Genomic DNA, 19,456 nt, shown 5'->3' on the forward strand with positions numbered 1-19,456 from the left:
AGGAAAGCTGCTGGTACATTAGTGAGATATACAAAATGTGTTCATTAGGAAAAAAATCAAACTAAAATGTAAAGGATTTTCGTCATGATTTTTCTTTAAAGAAACCCTTGCAGATTGCTGCAGAGAATGTAGAGAACCAAATTTAAGATGGGGAAAATGAGAAACAGAGAACCGAGATTGTCAGGTCCTTCCATCCCTAGTGGAAATAAGGTTCACTGTACCTGTGCACATGCAACTCCTTCCTCGCTTAATTGCATATGTTTTAATAAACCAGATTTCTGGTGGGATAGGACAAGTGGTACAACCCTGAGACATCACCAGGTCTACACCAATAGGAAGTGACTTAAGAAAACACTCTCTGTATACAGATGATGGCAGCAAGTGCTTGAGAAGTGCATTCTCAGCATGAATTGGATTAAAACCAGAATGTACTTTACATCAACCAACAATGTGGGACAGCACTGACACAGCGGCAATATGTGTACAGCAACCCTAAATACAACTGCATCCAGCACTAAATGCACACCATCAGACTGTGTGTGTACATGCCTAGAAACCAATGGTTGTCACCCGCCATTATGGCATCTTCTCCATTTTTTTCTGAAGGGGAAATGATTGAACTGTTGAGGATTCACAGAAGCTATGCTTTCTTCCCTTAACGTCTGGTACAATAAGCAAACGTCAAGAGAAAGGAGAAAGGCTTGTGAGAATCTAGATTTCCTGATTCATAACTGTAGGAAGGAAGATACACCTAGCTGTTTTGTTTGAAGGATGCAAAAGGGGGGAAAGGTGAAAGAAACATTTTGCAAATGGAAGGTAAACCAATAACTGAGTTTTGCTGGCATGTTAGAATATATAAACTGCCTATGACTTTTAAAAGTATGAGTCAAGCAAGCAAGTTTAGCAATTAAAAATAACATTCAGCACTTTGAGAACTTATGTCAGCTCTTACAACATGCACTGAATGCAGCGGAACAGATGTTCCACATTATGGCCACATGTCATTCATTTCAAAGTATTGCATCATGCATTGGAAACCACCTCCCTCCTTTTTGCTTTCCATTGCAATGCAATGTAGCCATCCATACAATAAAAGGCTTACGGTCTATCATAGTGATGGTATTGTCTTCTACCACCTCACTGGTCATGTCGGCTGACTGCACTTTGATGGAAACCAAGTATCTTGTATGGGGAACGAGGGTCATGATGTTGTACACAGATCTCTCCCTCTCTATTCTTCTGGAGAACTCAATCTCCGCAGTGTCCATTTTTTTGCACTCAATGCTATATCCATCAAAATCAGAGTCAGGAGGGATCCAGGAGCAAGCAATGGCAGTCGAGTTCTGCGGTCGGCAATGCAAACTTTGTATCTTGTCTGGCCCTTTGAAGCAAAGCAGGAGCAGAATCAATAATGTGCATTGTATATTTCGAGCTTACTTTATAGCACAAAGATGTATCTCACCATACGAAAGCTAAAATTAAATTAGGGAACAGCATGGTAATGTACTAATGCTAATGTTAACGCTACAGTTAATTAGATGGCAGCCACATTATTTAAGTTCCTTTGAACTCAACCTATTACTTTGCAAAATCATATTTATGTCTTATATCTGTTGTTATGAATCATTTATACAGCACTTTTAAAAATTGCTATGTCTTTACAGTGTTTGTCTTATTCACCCTCAAAATAATCCTGTAATAAAATTAGGTCACTGTTTTATTGCTGACTGAGATGAGAGATAGGAGTTTCACTGCTATTTGTGTGTGTGCAATATTTATACCACACCCTCCCTATAAGAACCCGGGGGGGGGGTCATAGATATGCCTATCCCATTACAGTCTCAGAACAGTCACGTGAGCTAAGTCCAAAGGCAATGTTTGAAGACATATGGATACAGCAAACTTGCTGAAGCTAAGCAGCTCAGGGTCTTCTCAATATCTGGATGGGGACAGCATAGGAAACCAACAGACATTTTGCAGAATGGCATCCCCATCATCCCATGTACAATGGAGCCAACTAGACTGGCCATTAGACCTTATTTCAATTCTGGCAATGGGACAGAGTTCTTTACCATAGTGTTTCTCAACCTTTTCCCGACCTAGTTTCCTTCCTGTGACCCCCCCTTGTCCTATTAGGACAACCTGGTGCATGCATTTGATCAGTGACAGCTCTGAGCTCTTCACCAGATGAGGATACAACAGAAATGTGAAACAGGTAAAGACATCAATCCCTGCACAAGCACTCATGAATCAGCTGGTGGTTGGGGTGGAGTACTGGGTCAAGACTAACATTAAGGTGGATTGCAACAGCAGTACCACAACTATACAAATATATGGTAACATAGTAAGAAGCAGGTCCCCAAATGGATGTTGGGGCTATGGATGTTGTTGACTACTGTGCTAATATAAATTAATATAATATAAATGAGCATTAACTAAAGCACTGGAGGTTAATACCAAACTTTTCATCAATGTCCCAATATGGTGTCTTACTTGTTCTCACGGTTCCAGAAAGTGATTTACTGTACGTTTTATGAATGATTCCACTAACGCTCCTAACACTGAAGTGATACAGTCTCCCTGGGTGGAGTCCATTTATTTTGCGTCCTTTTGATTTGCTACTACTGTAAGGATTGGAAACTGTGAGGGTCTCCCTTGGGGTCCATTGAAGTTCAAAGTCATCATAATCCGTCCAGTCAGGAGGGCCCAACCACATGATGGACAAGGAACTGTTGGTGACATCAGCAAATGACACTGTATTCGGAGGGATTGGCACTAAGAGAGAGAAAGCATAAAATGGGGAAATAAATAATTACATTACTCTTGAATACGTAATACATAATAATTCCAATTTTTTTTAAAGAAGAAACCAACAAATAGATTTCTGTTTTGTTCAGGAGTTATGTATTTGGGCTTGTTCACATTTGGGTTGGCTCTCACTTGGAATCCATGTTTCCTCCATTCAGATTTGACCTTATTAGTCCATACCTGTGTTCATTTGCAGCTGAAGATCAAATCCACTTGTTTCCATCCATACCTGTAGACATTCCCTTTTGTCTTTCTCCCTGCATTCAAATTTGCTGATTCAAATGTATTAATTTTGTGCAAACAGGGGAAGGATGCAGGAATCTGCTGAGCAGTGTGTACACCTTTTTTTTCCAAAAGGTATCCACCCAGGAATTGTCAGTAACACACACCAGGGAATTCCCAATTCCAAATACGTTTGCATGTAGACATTTTATGTTCAATCCTAAAATGGCATGCATTTCCCATTCTAAAATAGGAATATGGTTGTGTGATAGAGCAATATATAGTGAAATCAATAGGGGGGGAATGAAGCAGGGAGATCTGGAGAAACCATGGGTTTTTTGTTTTCCAGTATTGCAGAAATATGTTTTGTTTTTCTTTTTAAGCTGCCTAAGGAGTTTGCAAGAAATAGGTACTACCACTGCCAGAACAGAACTGGTGTTAGGTAAGTGTAAGGTGTGTGGAAGGCAAGTTGCAAAATGGATTCTTGATACCCAGCAAAAAAGAGAGAGCCTCAAGTGGAGATGCATTTTTCAAAATTTATCAAATTATCAGTGGATTGGGGAAATTCAAATTTGCATGAGGAAACCAACAGGATAAGAGATGTTTGAGGGGGACATCATGTGGACAATGCTATTTAAATGGGACTTGAAATACACATTAAAGTCAGGCGTGGACAAGCCCTTTGTTTACTCCACCTTGACTGGAGACTCCTTTCATATTTCCAAAATCACCTACTGACAGCTGTAGGAATGCCCGCCGGGTGTGAAGCACACTTCTGCCCACAGACAAGCCACAGCTGTCTGAACACCATGTCCTCTATCTAACCTTTTGCTTTCTCAGTAGTCTCCCGTGCCCTGTCTGTGACCTTTGTCGCCTTCGTTTAAACATTGTTCAAGGGGAAAGTGACGTGGTGGAAACTGATGCCAAAATAACTTTGTACCACCCCACGATCTTGTGTTTGGAAGATGTGTAAAGGGCACAGTCCAAAATGTATCTGGCTGATTTTGCATATTGTGCTAATAAAAAGAGCCTCTGCAAAGCTAGCCGGCAGCTTGCTTATGCACAGCTCACCTGCGTCATCAACTCCTGTCTCGTCTCCTTCACTTCAGGCGGCAGGTTCACTGGAGAACTTCCTAAAGTTTTCTACTAGCGGAACATGAAATATTGAGAGTTCTAAAGCCTGGGGGGCAGGGAATGCAAAAGTCAAATCCAAGGTGCACAGGCAACCCTGAGTGAAATTGTTGGACTTAAGGCCAAAGCAGATCAATGATTGGATTTCCAAGTGTCTTTATTTTGCTACACCTGCTGATTAGAGCATTGAAGCAATCAATGATGGCAGCAACAGTATAAACAAGACGAGGAACTGCTGTTCTTTACCTGTTCTGCCTTTAGTATCTGCTGTATTGGTCAGGTCACCACTATAGGTAACTACAACAAGGGTGTATATTCCGCCAGGGACTAAGCCCTGGAAGTGCCAATCTGTCAAGTCTTTTCCGTACTGTGCTTCTTTCTGTGTGCCATTTGGGTTATAGAGATTCAGTTCATAGGAGTCAACGTCTCCTGCTGCTGGGTCCCAGGTAAACCACAGACTCTCTGTCATGTTTTTATTGAACCCTTTGAGATTGGTAACTGAGGCTGGAACTATGAAAAAAAAGGAAACAGTGGAGAGTCACTCTGCATCCTAGGGCAGGTGAAGATGACAATTAGTTATGGTATCCATACAGGGGCATAATAAAAATAGGTTAAATAATAATAATCCTATTGTCTCTAATCATTAAACGTTTTAATTAAAAACAACCCTGGCCACTGAAAACTATTACGTTCCTTTTGCTATTTTATACTTTGTGTTCATATTATTCTTTCCGCTTTTTAGCTGCTTTTCTTTACAAAAGGTAATCCAAGGTGAAAGATTAAAACTAGCATAATAGCCAAAACAGAATAAAAACATGTTCATACATAGAAAAGGCAGGTCTAACATATCCCACCCACTGAACAAGGCCACAAATATCTGAAACTCTCCCAAAGGTCTACGTAAAAATAATTTTTTTGCCTGGTGCTGAAAATAGATAGTGATGGCACCAGGCATACCTCCATGGGGAAAGCATTCTGTAAGCAGGGAGCTACCACTGAGAAATGACTGTCCCTGTGTTGTGACCCTCTGTCCCTCCCTTCCAGAAAACACACAGAGAAGGGCCTTGAATACTGAATGCAGGGTCCAGATTGGTTCATGTGGGGAGAGGCAGCCTTTGAGGTACTAGGGTCTTGAGCTGCAGAAGGCTTTATAGGTCAAAACAAGCACTTTTAATTGAAACTAATCAGTAGCCAGTGGAGTCATGCCCAAATTGGTTTTATATGCTCAGGCTGTCTTGCCTTGATCAGCAACCTGGCTGCTGAATTCTGTACCAGCTGTAGTTTCTAAACCGTCTTCAAAGGCAGCCCCCCCATATACTTCCTGAAGGTTACCAGAGCATAGACAACAGAAGTGAGGCTATCCTAGTCCATAAAGGGGTGCAGCTGGGCCACCAGCTGAAGCTGAAGCACTCTGTGTCACTGAGCTCACTAGAGCCTCAAGCAACAGTCATGGATCCAGGAGTACCCTCCAAGCTATGTACCTGCTCTTTCAGAGGGAGTGTGACCCACCCAGAGCAGGCCACATCCCTTCCACCTGGTCTAGGGAGCCACCCACCAATAATGCCTCAGTCTTGTTTGGATTAAGCTTCATTTTACTGGCTCTCATCTAGTGCATTACCAAGGCCAGACATCAGTCCAGCACTTCCACTGTCACACCAGCAGATGTAAAGGAGAAGTAGAGCTGTGTGTCATCAGCATATTGCTGACAACAACTGAACTGGTTGCTCAGTTTGTGTACATCAAACACATGCCCAGTTAAGCTTTAGACAAACTGGGGTTTGCCAACATGAATTTGCATCTTTGATCTGTTCCCTTGAAGAAATTTGTTATTTGTTTTAGGATGCTTCTGAAAACCCTTCTATCAACTTCATAGGAAAGCAGTCTGGGTTTTATTTATCGGCAACTCCTCTAGCAATCCCTTCTTACAATTAAAGTAGCCCATTGAGGTTTTAAAAGTGTATCTCGCTGCTGATGGATCAGCTCATTAGATACTTTTACCTGTTCTCCCAAAGATGGATGATTCATTAGTAAGCTTGCCACTGTGAGTAACAATCACCATTTTGTACAACCTTCCTTGTACTAAGTTCTGGAAAGAATACTGCTTGAGATTCTGGTCTCCAGAAGTTCTGTCCTGGAGAGATTGGTCTGGATTATATAGAAAGATTTCATATTTGTCCAGCTCTCCCTGAGAAGTTGTCCAGCTAAACGACAGGCGCCCAGTGGTGGTATTTGTGACCTTCAGATTTGTGGCAGCTGCTGGAGCTGAAATAAGAGAAGATATTGCATCCAGTGTTGTAGCTTTTGGCAAGCAGTAAGAAATGGGCAGCAGAAATGTCCTTTGAACCTCAGAAACTATGTTTATACATGTTTCATGCCAATATTTTCCTTCTATGTGGATTAACCCTTTGCTATCATTAAACACGACACATAGTTTAAGGGACATTCTCAGAATCGTGAGTAGATTGTTTTGCATTTACTAATTTATTTATTATCCTGCCTTTATTTGAATCAAAATCAAAGTAGTTAACAAACGCCAAAGAACGTGTAGTTAATGCAGTAATTTATTTAATAATTTTTGTGTTTGTGCAAAAATATTTGCTCAAGCCAAAATTAGTGCCAAAGAATTTTCATATGGTACTAAGATTACCCTTTTATCTGGGGCAAAGTAAGCAAAATAGCAAGCAGAAGAAAATCATTTTCAGGCTGAATATACATTCTAGCCAATGTTGCTTTTATATATTTCTAAGTTGCATATTCTGGGAAAGTAAATGCTGATATAAGCATCATGTGGCCCAAATCTGTTTTGCTAGATTTATATTTAGTATCCTCACTATCAGTTGCCTCCATCTCTTGCTCAAGCAAAGTTCTCATTAATTTCAGCTGAACCTTCTGACTGAACGGGGACAATCCATTTCACAGGTAGCTGCGGTACTGCAGGCCCATCTCCAAAAGCTTAAGGGAGGGATGATTTAAGGAGTTATATTATTTGTATATGTGCTGACATATTTAAAACCTGTTTTGGTGCCTCAGCTAAAAAGAAAGTAATTAAAAATAACAATATTCATTCATAAATACAAATATTCACAATACACTTTCCAAGTTATTAAAAACGGAGCAGGTCTTCTGGAATATTCTATGTTTATAGCCTCAGTTATTTTGCTGTCCCCTAATAAAAATGCTGGAATTACCTGTTCGGCCTTCAGTTTCTGCCCGACGGCTGAAGAGGCCACCGCTGACTGTCAATATTTGTACTTTATACTTCTTCCCTGGTGTTAAATCTTCAAATTTGTGTTGCTTAGCAGTAGCTGGCTCTGATTTGTTGCTCAGAGGGATGCCGTGCTCAGTCAGAAGCAGGATGTCGTAACGTTCAGCCACACCAGCAGCGCTTTGCCAGGTTACAACCAATGAGTAACTGCTGTATGCATTGTCTGCATGTAATTTCTGAACAGGAGCAGGGACTGGGAACAATGGTTTAAAAGGTGAGGCTTATTCATGCGTCTTGAAAATTATTAGCTAATTAGTTGTGAACGCACACATACACTACACACACACACACAATTGTTATCAAATTCAGTCAACCAGATCTCTTGTTCAGGCCAATCTGTGTCATCTTCCCATTTCCTTAGCACACAGAATATTTTGTTGTCTTTTGTATCCATCCTCATTAAAATTATATTTTGCAAGACAGAGCAGTGTGGGGGTGACATACATACCAATTCTGGGTCATTCACATTTATTCAGACCTGAGTTTAGCTAGATGCAAATAGTGCTCAAAAACTGATGTACTGTATATTATAAATGTCAGGCCTAATAATCTAGTAAAGTTTTTACTGATTTAATGATTGAGAAATTCAGTATAAATGTATTTACATTTTATAAAAAAACACACCTCAATGGGGGAGGGTGCCTTTTTGAAGATCTTGAAGAAGTAAAATCTTTTCTCTTTGAGATTCTGTAAATAATGTTTAGCATTCATTGGCCATATTCAGACAATCATATCAAGGTGTAATGAGCCAAGCTATGAACAAGCCTTTTCACAGCATTTATAACTATCATTTCCTTTTCTATTCAAACTGGGAACCGGAGGTTACCAGCTTTGAAACAGATCAGTATATTAACCCACAGTTTGACTTTGCTTTTAATATTCTGACTTGTGCTGGAGCAGGTAACTACGATTTAAAAAAAAATTGATGAGAATTTACCCATCACTGTTCTGAGATCATGAACTTACGAAAATAATGGATGAGATTCACCTAATGAACTGTGTCGGTGGATGCCCTGCACAGGGGTGTCCACTTATGCAATGGGGTTTCCCACACCTCAAGAAACAGGCTCTGGAGAATCAAGAAAACCCCCAGATAGCACACTGGGGGAGAGGATCGTTCTACCTGGCAATCTGATATGCTTGTGCAGATAGAATGTTTGTAACTGTGCAACACTGAATTCCACTCAATGAATTTTAGCCTGTGAACCTAAAATTGCAACTGAGTTGCTCTCTTTCCCCTTCCCCATTCCTTTGTGCTGTTCAACAGGAAACTGAATGGTCTTCTTAATTATTTTGCCCTGCTTTGATTCAGGGAGAAACTTACTTGTTCGCCCAAAGGCTGTTGAGTTGTTGTGCAAAGTTCCGCTCCTTGTCTGTATAACAACCTTGTACAGCTCCCCTGCTTCCAGTTTGTTAAATGTGTGATCGTTCACATTTTTGGAAACGGTCTGGGTATCAAGGGGGTGGTTCTGATGGAATATTGTGACCGTGTAGGAATCAACATCTCCTCCTGCATGGGTCCAAACCACTTTCAAGCTGTTCGTCATTCCGTTGGGTGAAATATGAATGTTTTTGACAGCGCTTGGAACTAAAGAGGAGGAAATACCAACAAGAACGGCCAAAGAAGTCAATAAATATTTTCTTACCATGCCACTTATTTTGTTAAAAGTTGTGGTTAACAAAATTGTGAAAGCTAGATAATGACCAGACCACAAGACACGGAAGGCTTTTACCTTGTGATTTTTGTAACAGAGTAATAAAAGGTTGGCATTAAAGCAGGATGCAGGAATGGCACAGTCAAGTTGGAGAGGAATGGCAGATCTCTGTTCATGAACCCACGGAAAGCACATGGTCATGACAAGTGGCATTTCTAGGATGTGGTGGTAACAGGATGAGGGAAGTTTCCAAATTCCTGCACCTGAATGCACATATAGCCAGAGTCCTGTGCTGAGATGGCAATTAGCATTCTGGGTGCAGCTGCGCACTGCTGTTCTGTGCTGCTGCTTTGTTACTTTGTCACTGGTGGTTTTATTTTGCAATTTCAATGTAAATGCTGCTTGTTTTCATTGCGGCACTCACTATGGGACCATTCAGCAAAAGTTCACTTAATATTATATAGTTACAATACAGAGAACGAGAAAGAGAGAGACAGAAACACAGAGAGAAAGATACAAAGAGGCTGTCGAGAAGTGACGAGCTAAAAAGGCAGGTGTCAGAGGGAGAGAAAATAAATAATTTGAACTTGTTATATAATGGGCCGTATTATACATGGCAAAGGGAGACCTGAGTCTTTAAAAAACATGACTGGCCTAATAGCAGGAGGTAGCAGGTGAATGTAAAGTGATAAAAGGGACAGGCAGGTGAAGGTTGATGACCATTCCTGTCAGGTGGTGGTGGTGGTTGCTCGTGAGTAACCAGGCAGGACTCCGACCTGTCTTTTGCAGCTTTTATTGGTGCAAAACTATTTACAGTGCAGAAGCACAGAGTTCATGTCTGTCTTAGTCACTTGCAGAATCCGGGAGTGGCCCCTTCTGGCTTCTCCCTCAACATAAGAACTTCGGTACCCCAAGCCTCCGCCTCCCTTCCATGCATTTTACCCTTCTGCGCAAGGTGGGCGACAGAAGAGGTGTGTTTCCCTCCTGGCCAGCCTGGCAACGTGAGGTGCTGGAGCTCCCAGGAGCATCCTCTAGCCCTTTCCCCTCCTTTCCCCTGGAGGTGTGGCTTTCCCCACCCTCAGACTGACGAGGTGCGGCTCTGGGGCTCTCAGCAGCATCCTCTGGCCCTTTCCCTCTTCTCCACTGGAGGTGTGGCTTTCACCACTGCAGGAAGAGGAACTACTTCACAGGATTTTCGGAGGCTCCCTGTATCCCAACGGCCCCTCTGCCTCCCTCTCCTGTTCTGATGGCAGACCCCTGACAATTCCCATCTGCTAATAATTCTTCTATCCAACTTTCTTTCTCCCATGCAGGTTTGTTTCCAGCACTAGAGTTTGACTGAAGGAAAAATGAATTTAGGGGTTATAAGGTAAAGGTAAAGGGGCCCCTGACCATTAGGTCCAGTCATGGCCAACTCTGGGGTTGTGGCGCTCATCTCGCTTTATTTGCTGAGGGAGCCGGCGTACAGCTTTCGGGTCATGTGGCCAGCATGACTAAGCCGCTTCTGGCGAACCAGAGCAGCGCACGGAAACACCGTTTACCTTCCCACCAGAGTGGTACCTATTTATCTACTTGTACTTTGATGTGCTTTTGAACTGCTAGGTTGGCAGGAGCAGGGACTGAGGAACGGCTGCTCACTCCGCCGCGGGGATTTGAACTGCCAACCTTCTGATCGGCAAGTCCTAGGCTCTGTGGTTTAACCCACAGCGCCACCCGTGTCCCATTTAGGGGTTATACAGTGATGGGAAAACAAGATGGCACAAAGTGAGTGAGTCAGTACTCCTTACTTGCTTGCCTCCTTTTCACTTTAAATCACCACTCCATCCCCAGTTTTACATGTGATTGAGGCAGAATAATGTTTAAAGACATAGGTCTACCTGTGTCTTGAGTGGTGAGAAATGGCACCTGTATTTCTCTGTCTGACCTACCAGTTTCTGAAAACTTGCAAAAAATCACATTGTAACGTACCAGGACAGACAGACTCAAAATCTGTTTGATATAAACTTTTCCTAACCTGTCAGTCCTTGTATAAAAGTAGCTCGTTCTGCTTTTCCACTAATTGTGATGACAACAATTTTGTAAAGGCGTCCTGGAGTTAGAGATGTGAACCTGAATTCTTCAAAGGTGTTCTCAAGGTGATTGGGTGGGAAAACCTTCATGTCGTTGAACAGAAGCTGTATCTCATACTGATCAACATCACCATCAGCTTTGGACCAAGTAATATACAGCTCTTCAGTGCTTTTACCACTTAGAGTCAATTTCTTTACAGATTCTGGGACTGGGAAAGGAATGATAGGACATTGTCAGGCAGCAATAATGACTATTACTGAAAAAGAAATAAATTGACAACAAAGGTATATGAAGTGCCAATACATTGCTGAAAGCAATTATGTGTTGAGCATAAAAGTCTAGTTTGTGAAAAACAAAGTCACAAATATATTTTGCATATTCTCATAGGCTCTCACAATTTTTGTAAATACATGTCTGCATGGTGACATAATTTATTAATAATACAAACATGTGATATAACAATTTGGAGAAAGCAGACCACATCAAACTTCAATGAATGGTTAATGACACTGATTTCAACAAGACACACTGGTGAAACCTGGGATAAACTACTACAAGTAGGCCATGTTGAATTTTTTAAACTTTCAAATTCCAAAAATGAGGGGGATTTGCTAAAAAGTGGGTACATGACTCGGGAATTCAAAAGATATTTGATTTAAATTAATATAATTTAGTTTTGCTTGGTAAATAAGGTATGTGTAAAATTGCATAGAAATCATTAAAAAAGATTGCCAAGTACTTGCAGTTATATTGATATTAATATTTTTATATATTATACATATTTTACATTACCTGACACTTTCAGAAGGTAAAATTAAAAATTCTTCAGTTTTCTGAAAACAGCTTCTTTGTTTCTCAGTCAACATAGACTTACCAGGCTAAATGTTGTCCAATTACAAAAACAATAGCAGATTTGAATTCCCCACCCCGAAAAACATATTTTGAAGACCCCTCACTGAATAAATTTGCAAAAACTAGAACACTGGATAAAAGGTAAAGGTAAAGGTACCCCTGCCCGTACGGGCCAGTCGTGTCCGACTCTAGGGTTGTGCGCCCATCTCACTTAAGAGTTCGGAGGCCAGCGCTGTCCGGAGACACTTCCGGGTCACGTGGCCAGCGTGACGAAGCTGCTCTGGCGAGCCAGCACCAGCGCAGCACACGGAAATGCCGTTTACCTTCCCGCTGGAAAGCGGTACCTATTTATCTACTTGCACTTAAGGGTGCTTTCGAACTGCTAGGTGGGCAGGAGCTGGGACCGAAGATGGGAGCTCACCCCGCCGCGGGGATTCGAACCGCCGACCATATGATTGGCAAGTCCTAGGCACTGAGGTTTTACCCACAGCGCCACCCGCGTCCCAGAACACTGGATATTTAACAATTAAATTGGACATTTTCAACACTGAGAAAATATTATTATTATATGCAACAACAGCAGCAAGAATACTTATAGCGAAGTATTGGAAGACACAAGAGCTACCCACCCGGGAAGAATGGCAGATGAAAGTGATGGACTATATGGAACTGGCGGAAATGACTGGCAGAATCCGAGACCAGGGAGAAGAGTCGGTAGAAGAAGATTGGAAGAAATTTAAAGACTATCTACAGAAACATTGTAAAATTAAGGAATGTTAAAAGGATGTTGGAATGAAGTAATGTGGTTTTCGCAGTAATGCTATACAGGGTTAAGGAAGAATGGATTGTTAACAGGTCAGAATGTAAAGCTACAATATATTAAGATAAATTAATAAGATAAATACAAGAATGGAAAGGACTTGCTGAAACAATCAATTTAACTAGAATACAAAAAAGGGAGTTGTGAGGAGGTCAAGGAAATAAGTAAATGAAGGATAAGTTATGGAAAGATGGATTTTTTTTAACTGTTTTTACTTTTTCTGTATTTTGTGTTTTTTGTTTTTTGTTTTTCCTTATTTTTGTAACTTTTTTGAAACTTTAATAAATATTATTTTTTTTAAAAAAGGAGAAAAAAAGAGAAAATATTATTATCCACCTGGAGCATTTATTTACCTGTCCTTCCACTGGCCCTTTCACTAGTCTCATATTTTCCACTCTTTGTGCTGACCGTGACACTATAAAGTCTGCCTGGAACCAAGTTAGTGAACACACTTTCATTTTTATCTTTGGGGACGGTTTTTGTTTGGATGAAGTCATTGTTGTGCTTGATGATCACTTCATAATTATCATAGTCTCCTGTGGCGTGTTGCCAAGACACCTTTAAATAGTCACTTCTTGCAGAATTGCTCACTGTAAGTCCCTGGACGCTTGAAGGCACTGAAAAGATAGAACACACTCCAACGTGTCCTGATTTCAGGAATAATAAACGTGCATTGCAGACTGAGGCTAATTTGAGAAAGAAATTGGTGTGTGTGTGTGTGTGTGTGTGTGTGTTGGGAGTGGAGAGAAGACAATGAAGCCCAGCCAGATCCAGCTGTTGTCATGCATAGTTAATGTGACTAGATGGGCCAAAATGTGGATGGAGATGTAAGTTCAGACCCCATCCAGATTCAACTGAAATTAAGATGACAACATTCACATTTTTTGCCTACAATTCCTGAATCCCAATCCAGCAAGTGATATATGCCTGGGTCATGTTACCTGGACCAAGGTAGCCATGTCTTATTTCAGGGGTGGCAAACTTTGGCCCTCCACATGTTACTGAACTACAATGCTCATCACCCCTGACCATTGGGCCATGCTTGCTGCAGCTGATGGGAACTGTGGCTGAGTAACATTTGAAGGACAAAAGGTTTCTCACCCTTGTTTTATTCGGACATGTGAAATCTGAGCAAAGAGACAAACTATCTCTGCCATGGTTTCTCTCTCAGTCTCAGGTTTCCTGAGATATAAATGACCTTTAACAAGGGATTTTTTGCAAGTGGATTTCAGGAGAGATAGACACCTGAGACTGCAATTGAGGTGTGACTCAGTGGGGCTTACTTCCAAGTAGACATGCATAGGATTGTACTGTTCAAGTCCTTGTCCTTTACTGCCTTGGTATAAAATGCATTTCACTGGAAAATGTGCATGCAAATATTTCTAAGCTACGAATGTCTATTTTTAAAAATATTTTTTCCCCTTTTGTAAACTTTCTTAGAATATAATTAAACATTCTTATGAAAAAGTCATTTGAAATCATTTGACATGTTGCTTTTAAGATTAGAGGGACTAACATCTACAGCAGATGTTGTTCCTCTGTTGTCATATCATCATTTCCCTCTTTTCCGATTTACCCCATGCTCCCTGCAGTTGTATAAATAAAAATATATACGCCTAGGAACAGTGACATGGTTTCTCTGTGACTGCGAGTATATTGTATACCTCTTTCCTTCACCTTTTTACCTGTTCTTTCCTGACTGAAGGATTGCTTTTCATATTTTCCACTCTTTGTAGTTATTGTCACATCATAGAGTCGCCCAGGAGTGAGAGTGTTGAAGGAACATTCATTGGCAGATTTTGCAATGGTGACAGTATGAACAGTCTGCCCTTTATGTGAGAGTGTTACCAAATAGCTGTCTACATCTCCAACAGCTGGCAGCCAGGAAATACTGAGGTAATCGCTCCGCCCTGAATTGTTCACGGTTACTCCGCTTACACTGGAAGGAACTGTACAACAAAGCATTAAAACAAACATGTGTTTTCAATGTATTTAGAGAAATTGTTCATGCTGTATAATAGGACTTTTTTTTCTTATAGTGGACCAAAACCTAATACAGTGGTACCTCGATTTAAGAACAGCCCTGTTTATGAACTATTTGGTTTACGAACTCCGCAAAACCGGAAATAGTGTCTTGGTTTGTGAACTTTACCTCGGTCTAAGAACGGAATCCGAACGGTAGAAGGGCACCAGCAGCGGGAGGCCTCATTAGGAAAAGCGCACCTCGGTTTAAGAACAGTTTCAGTTTAAGAATGGACTTCTGGAACGGATTAAGTTCGTAAACCGAGGTACCACTGTACATATTTCCTGCAGGTGGCTATGATAAGGCTAATATAATACTTTTATAACTTTTAAAACCACCTCTCATATGTGAGAAATAAACAGTTTGCATGCACACATGGTATAAGTGCTGTACACTGAGTCAGCAAATTCTTAAGAGCAATATGCAGCTAAGTCACAGAACATAAACGAAACATCGAAGTCCCTGGAATTTTAGTTACAATTTTGAAGAGGGGAAAACAGACCCAGAAGAATGCCAAACTCAACCAAAGAAATACAGCAAGCACCTGGAGTAACACAACTTACTAATTTCATAAGAGGCTGTTGTACATTAAAACTGGTAAAAGCATCACAGCAGATAATTCTAAGAATTACACAGAAATATTGAGAGTTTCCCGCCCTCTAGTGGAAAGAATTATGAATAATTTTCTAAGAGGTGAAACAAAGTTTATGCAGGTCAGTCCTGTAGCTACCCTTTCTTGTTAGGACAACAAGCGGATACCAAAACGTGTTAAAGCAAACAAAATAGTTTATGCTATAACAAAGAATTTTTTAAAAAAACTAGTGTGGCATTTGTTTTCTTGAAAATTCAGTTCGAATCTTGTATCACAATGACAACAATTTTAAAAAGCCAACTTTAGAAACAGAGTATGTTACAATGCCATCACAGGCAAATATTTAAAGAGTGATGAAAATAATATGCATATCTCTTCCTTATTGAAGTCAATGAGACCGAGTCCTAAACTTTGTGCAGTACTTGCTGCATAATAGACTAACTTTCAGAAACTTATAAAAATGCTTGATAAACATGAAATAAACTGGGTGCCATATAAAGGAACAAACTAAGCAACTGGAAACTAATTGTGGAAAGCATTTGGATTTTTTAAAAAACTGGTTGCTGGGTGGACTTATTTGTCCAGAAACTCTGAGAAGGGCTCACGCTGAGTTGCATACATTGGAAAAATCGGAAACTAGGCCTGAGTTACAGCCTAGGTGGCCAGCCAGCTAACTGTATTGGGCACAGCACAGTTTCTCTTCTTCATTATTTCCCATTAAGCCTCAAGAAAAAAGCTTCTTTGATTGCAAGTATAGCGAGTGCTTTAAAAGGATAATTTAGGATTATTTTTTCCCCAGGTCACTTTAAGCTCTCTCATTATTTCACCCTTTATCAATAGACACCCAATGCTGTTCTACGCATCATAATAACTGCAGAAGAAAGAAACTCGTTAATTCTTACAGCAGGCAAACAAACGTGCTTTCTCGCTGTCTTTAAACAGCTGAAACTGAAAAGCAGAACAAAAGGAAGTCCAAGGGGTGGAGTTTAACGCCAAAGGCCTAACATTTAACACTTCACTGTTCATGTTATTATATATGCTGTTGTTCTCTGGGTCATTTCCTATACGGTGACTGTGATCATGAAAAATCCACACTCAGTCAGGGAAAGTCTTCAGTCAGGAGGGGGTGGGGAGGCTCTTCAAGGCTTTGTTGTCCTGTTCTCTGTCATTCTTTAATTGGAGACTGTCATGTTATAATTAAAAAATAAATAAAAAATCTGGGAGGGCATGAAGCAGCATTTTGCCCCACCTTGGCTGCAGAGCTAAGCTAGATGCATTTAGTTGTCCCAAGAATTACCAGAAGTAATATATATATATATATGTGTGTGTGTGTGTGTGTGTGTGTGTGTGTGTGTGGCCAAATCCCAATGGGACATATTTCCAACATATACAAAACACTCAACAAATAAACTCCACTCCTAAATGCTTCAGTTCTGCTACTGACAAACCTTTAGTTAAAAAAAAATGTGTCTGTCATTTTTAAAAAATTCAGTTTTTTATCAGCTATGTTTTAAAAATCATCGTCATATTAACGGTCAGCCATGACACATTCTTGCGATACCTGCATTTTAGTGATGATACAGAAGGTCTTTGAACTATAGTTATTTACACACAAAAAATGCATATATGGCTGGAACTGAGAAGCTCAAGACTAGAGAACCCATGCCGCTGTGCAAGTGTGGATAAAGCACAATATGCAAAGCACACAGACCCTTTTGCTGAATTGAACTATGAAACAACAGTGAAACACGGCTGCACATGGAGGAAAGCTGAAGCACCGAGTGATATACCGTATTTTTTTGCTCTATAAGACTCACTTTTTCCCTCCTAAAAAGTAAGGGGAAATGTGTGTGCGTCTTATGGAGAGAATGCAGGCTGCGCAGCTATCCCAGAAGCCAGAACAGCAAGAGGGATTGGTGCTTTCACTGCGCAGCAATCCCTCTTGCTGTTCTGGCTTCTGAGATTCAGAATATTTTTTTTCTTGTTTTCCTCCTCCAAAAACTAGGTGCGTCTTGTGGTCTGGTACGTCTTATAGAGCAAAAAATACGGTATTTTCGTGGGATGGAAAATAGAACACTGCCTGTGATTTTCACATTTTTCTATCTCAACAAAGCTTTCATTTATTCCCCTTTACCTGTTCTCCCTTCTGCGATGGCTTGTCTTGAAGATACTCCTCCACTAACCGTGGTGACAACCACTGAGTAGAGCCCTCCAGGTTTTAGAGACTGGAAGTGGTATTTGTTGGTGTCGCTAGGAACACTTTCGTTTTTTATGACAACGTTTTCATGAATGAGTAACACTTGGTAAGAATCCACATCTCCTTGGGCCCTTATCCAGCTGGTGAATAGGCTGTTGCTTGTTCCTTGGTTTGCCACATTTAAACTTGTCACTTGTGCCGGAACTGCAATTCAAGGCCAGAATTGTGGTCAATGAACAGATAAAAGATTATTTTTCCTAAACAAACCCAGCAACCCTAACAGCTGCAACAATACAGTTATGTATATTGATTAAAACACCACAATGTCGTTCACAATAGTTTTGAGTGTGCACATCCCATACTTTTAAAAAGACATAGAATCATAGAACTGTAGAGTTGGAAGGGACCCTGAGGCTCATCTAGTCCAACCCTCTGCTATACAGGAATATCAAGTTCCCAGAAAGCAAAACATGATGCTTGCTGTTTAAGGAAAGCTCGAAGAAACATTATGCCAACCGTATGGTACCTGTGCGTCCCACAACAGAAGTCCTATTGCTCAGATCCCCACTTATGCTGGTGACTGTAGCCGTGTACTTCCGTCCAGGTAACAAGTCTGTGTAAGTGAATTCTTTGGCTTCTTTTGCAAGAGCCTTGTTTATGACCGTGAGGCTTCTGTCTCCCAGTGAAACCACATAACTATCCCACTCAGCCAGAGGCGTCACCCACATGATGGTGAGAGAGGATTCATTGGTGTGCTTTACACGGAGCTGGAGGACTGGCTGTGGAGCTGTGGGAAAGAGAAACAGGGGGTAAGGGGGGGGGGAGAGAGAGGAATACTTAACACCAGATGAGCCACAGCAAGAGGGGATTTCACAACCCGACAAAATATTAATACTGTTACACATTTCAGCTATCATGCTAATGCTCAATGCGGAACTTGACTGCAAACAATGGGCTGAACCGTAGTAGTTATGATTTCTGTTACAGGAAAATAGATACAATGGATTAAACGTGAATAATCGTTACATATGTCCCAACAAACTGATGACAGTTGGCAACATTAGTTAGGGAGCAGACATTGATTAAAGCAGCTGTGATACTATCTGTATTCTACTCAGCTTGCTGTGTTTCCTCTAAAGGTTACTTTATTATTATTATTATTATTATTTACATTTCCATTCCGCTTTATATTTTTAATAAAAAAATCTCAAAGCAGTTTACAACGCATGGAAACATCAAATAAATAAATAAAAATCCAAAATAAAACATTACTGAAGAAAGTCAAATATAAAGCGTACATTCGAAGCGACATAATTAACAGGAAACTAAAAGATTATCTTAAAGATTCCGAAACAAATCATTACAAAGGAGGCCAACTACATTTAGTGCAGCAAAGTTAACAAACAAAAACACTGAGCATTTCAAAAAAAAAAAACATTGCTAAAGGAAGTCTGTTATAAAATGCGCATTCAAAATAGCACAATTAACCAGAGAATAAAATAACATCTTAAGCACAGGGTTTGCGACTCATAATATCAACATGAGATGGGCACCAATTCTCACTGCTTCTGTAGGGTGGTAGCTGCCCCACAGCACCGCCAGACATGCCTAGCAAAACCTTTCAGGAAAGCTGCACAGATAGGCCTCATCCATAAGTCAGAAGAGAAAAAGCAGCCATGCAGAAGCAATTTCAAGCAACCCCCACACCCTAGCCAAATGAATACAGGAAACAGCCATATGTTTATTAAGCCCAGTAATAGCTATTCCGACAGGTAATAGCTCTCAAAAAGAAGTCTTTTAAATTACTTGCAACCTGATCCT

At 40.6% G+C, this 19,456-nt stretch overlaps 1 protein-coding gene across 2 annotated transcripts in view; it reads right to left on the reverse strand.

Moving 5' to 3' along the window:
* PTPRB (protein tyrosine phosphatase receptor type B) overlaps window positions 1–19,456 on the reverse strand; it is a 76,944-nt gene that overhangs the window by 25,572 nt on the left and 31,916 nt on the right. For both annotated transcript variants that reach the window (XR_014539245.1, XM_083574300.1), the window contains exons 9-19: window positions 18,162–18,422; window positions 17,573–17,839; window positions 14,509–14,772; window positions 13,177–13,440; window positions 11,096–11,359; window positions 8,751–9,014; window positions 7,350–7,619; window positions 6,160–6,423; window positions 4,408–4,671; window positions 2,494–2,775; window positions 1,103–1,381 (exon numbers count right to left, since the gene is read on the reverse strand). Coding sequence is in view for 1 of the 2 variants with exons in the window: in XM_083574300.1 (XP_083430426.1) it covers window positions 1,103–1,381; window positions 2,494–2,775; window positions 4,408–4,671; window positions 6,160–6,423; window positions 7,350–7,619; window positions 8,751–9,014; window positions 11,096–11,359; window positions 13,177–13,440; window positions 14,509–14,772; window positions 17,573–17,839; window positions 18,162–18,422 (2,943 nt within the window). In the remaining variant the exon portion in view is untranslated. The remainder of the gene's footprint in view (window positions 1–1,102; window positions 1,382–2,493; window positions 2,776–4,407; window positions 4,672–6,159; window positions 6,424–7,349; window positions 7,620–8,750; window positions 9,015–11,095; window positions 11,360–13,176; window positions 13,441–14,508; window positions 14,773–17,572; window positions 17,840–18,161; window positions 18,423–19,456) is intronic.

Source organism: Podarcis filfolensis (assembly GCF_964270895.1).
Source record: "Podarcis filfolensis genome assembly, chromosome: 10".
Lineage (NCBI taxonomy): Eukaryota > Metazoa > Chordata > Lepidosauria > Squamata > Lacertidae > Podarcis > Podarcis filfolensis.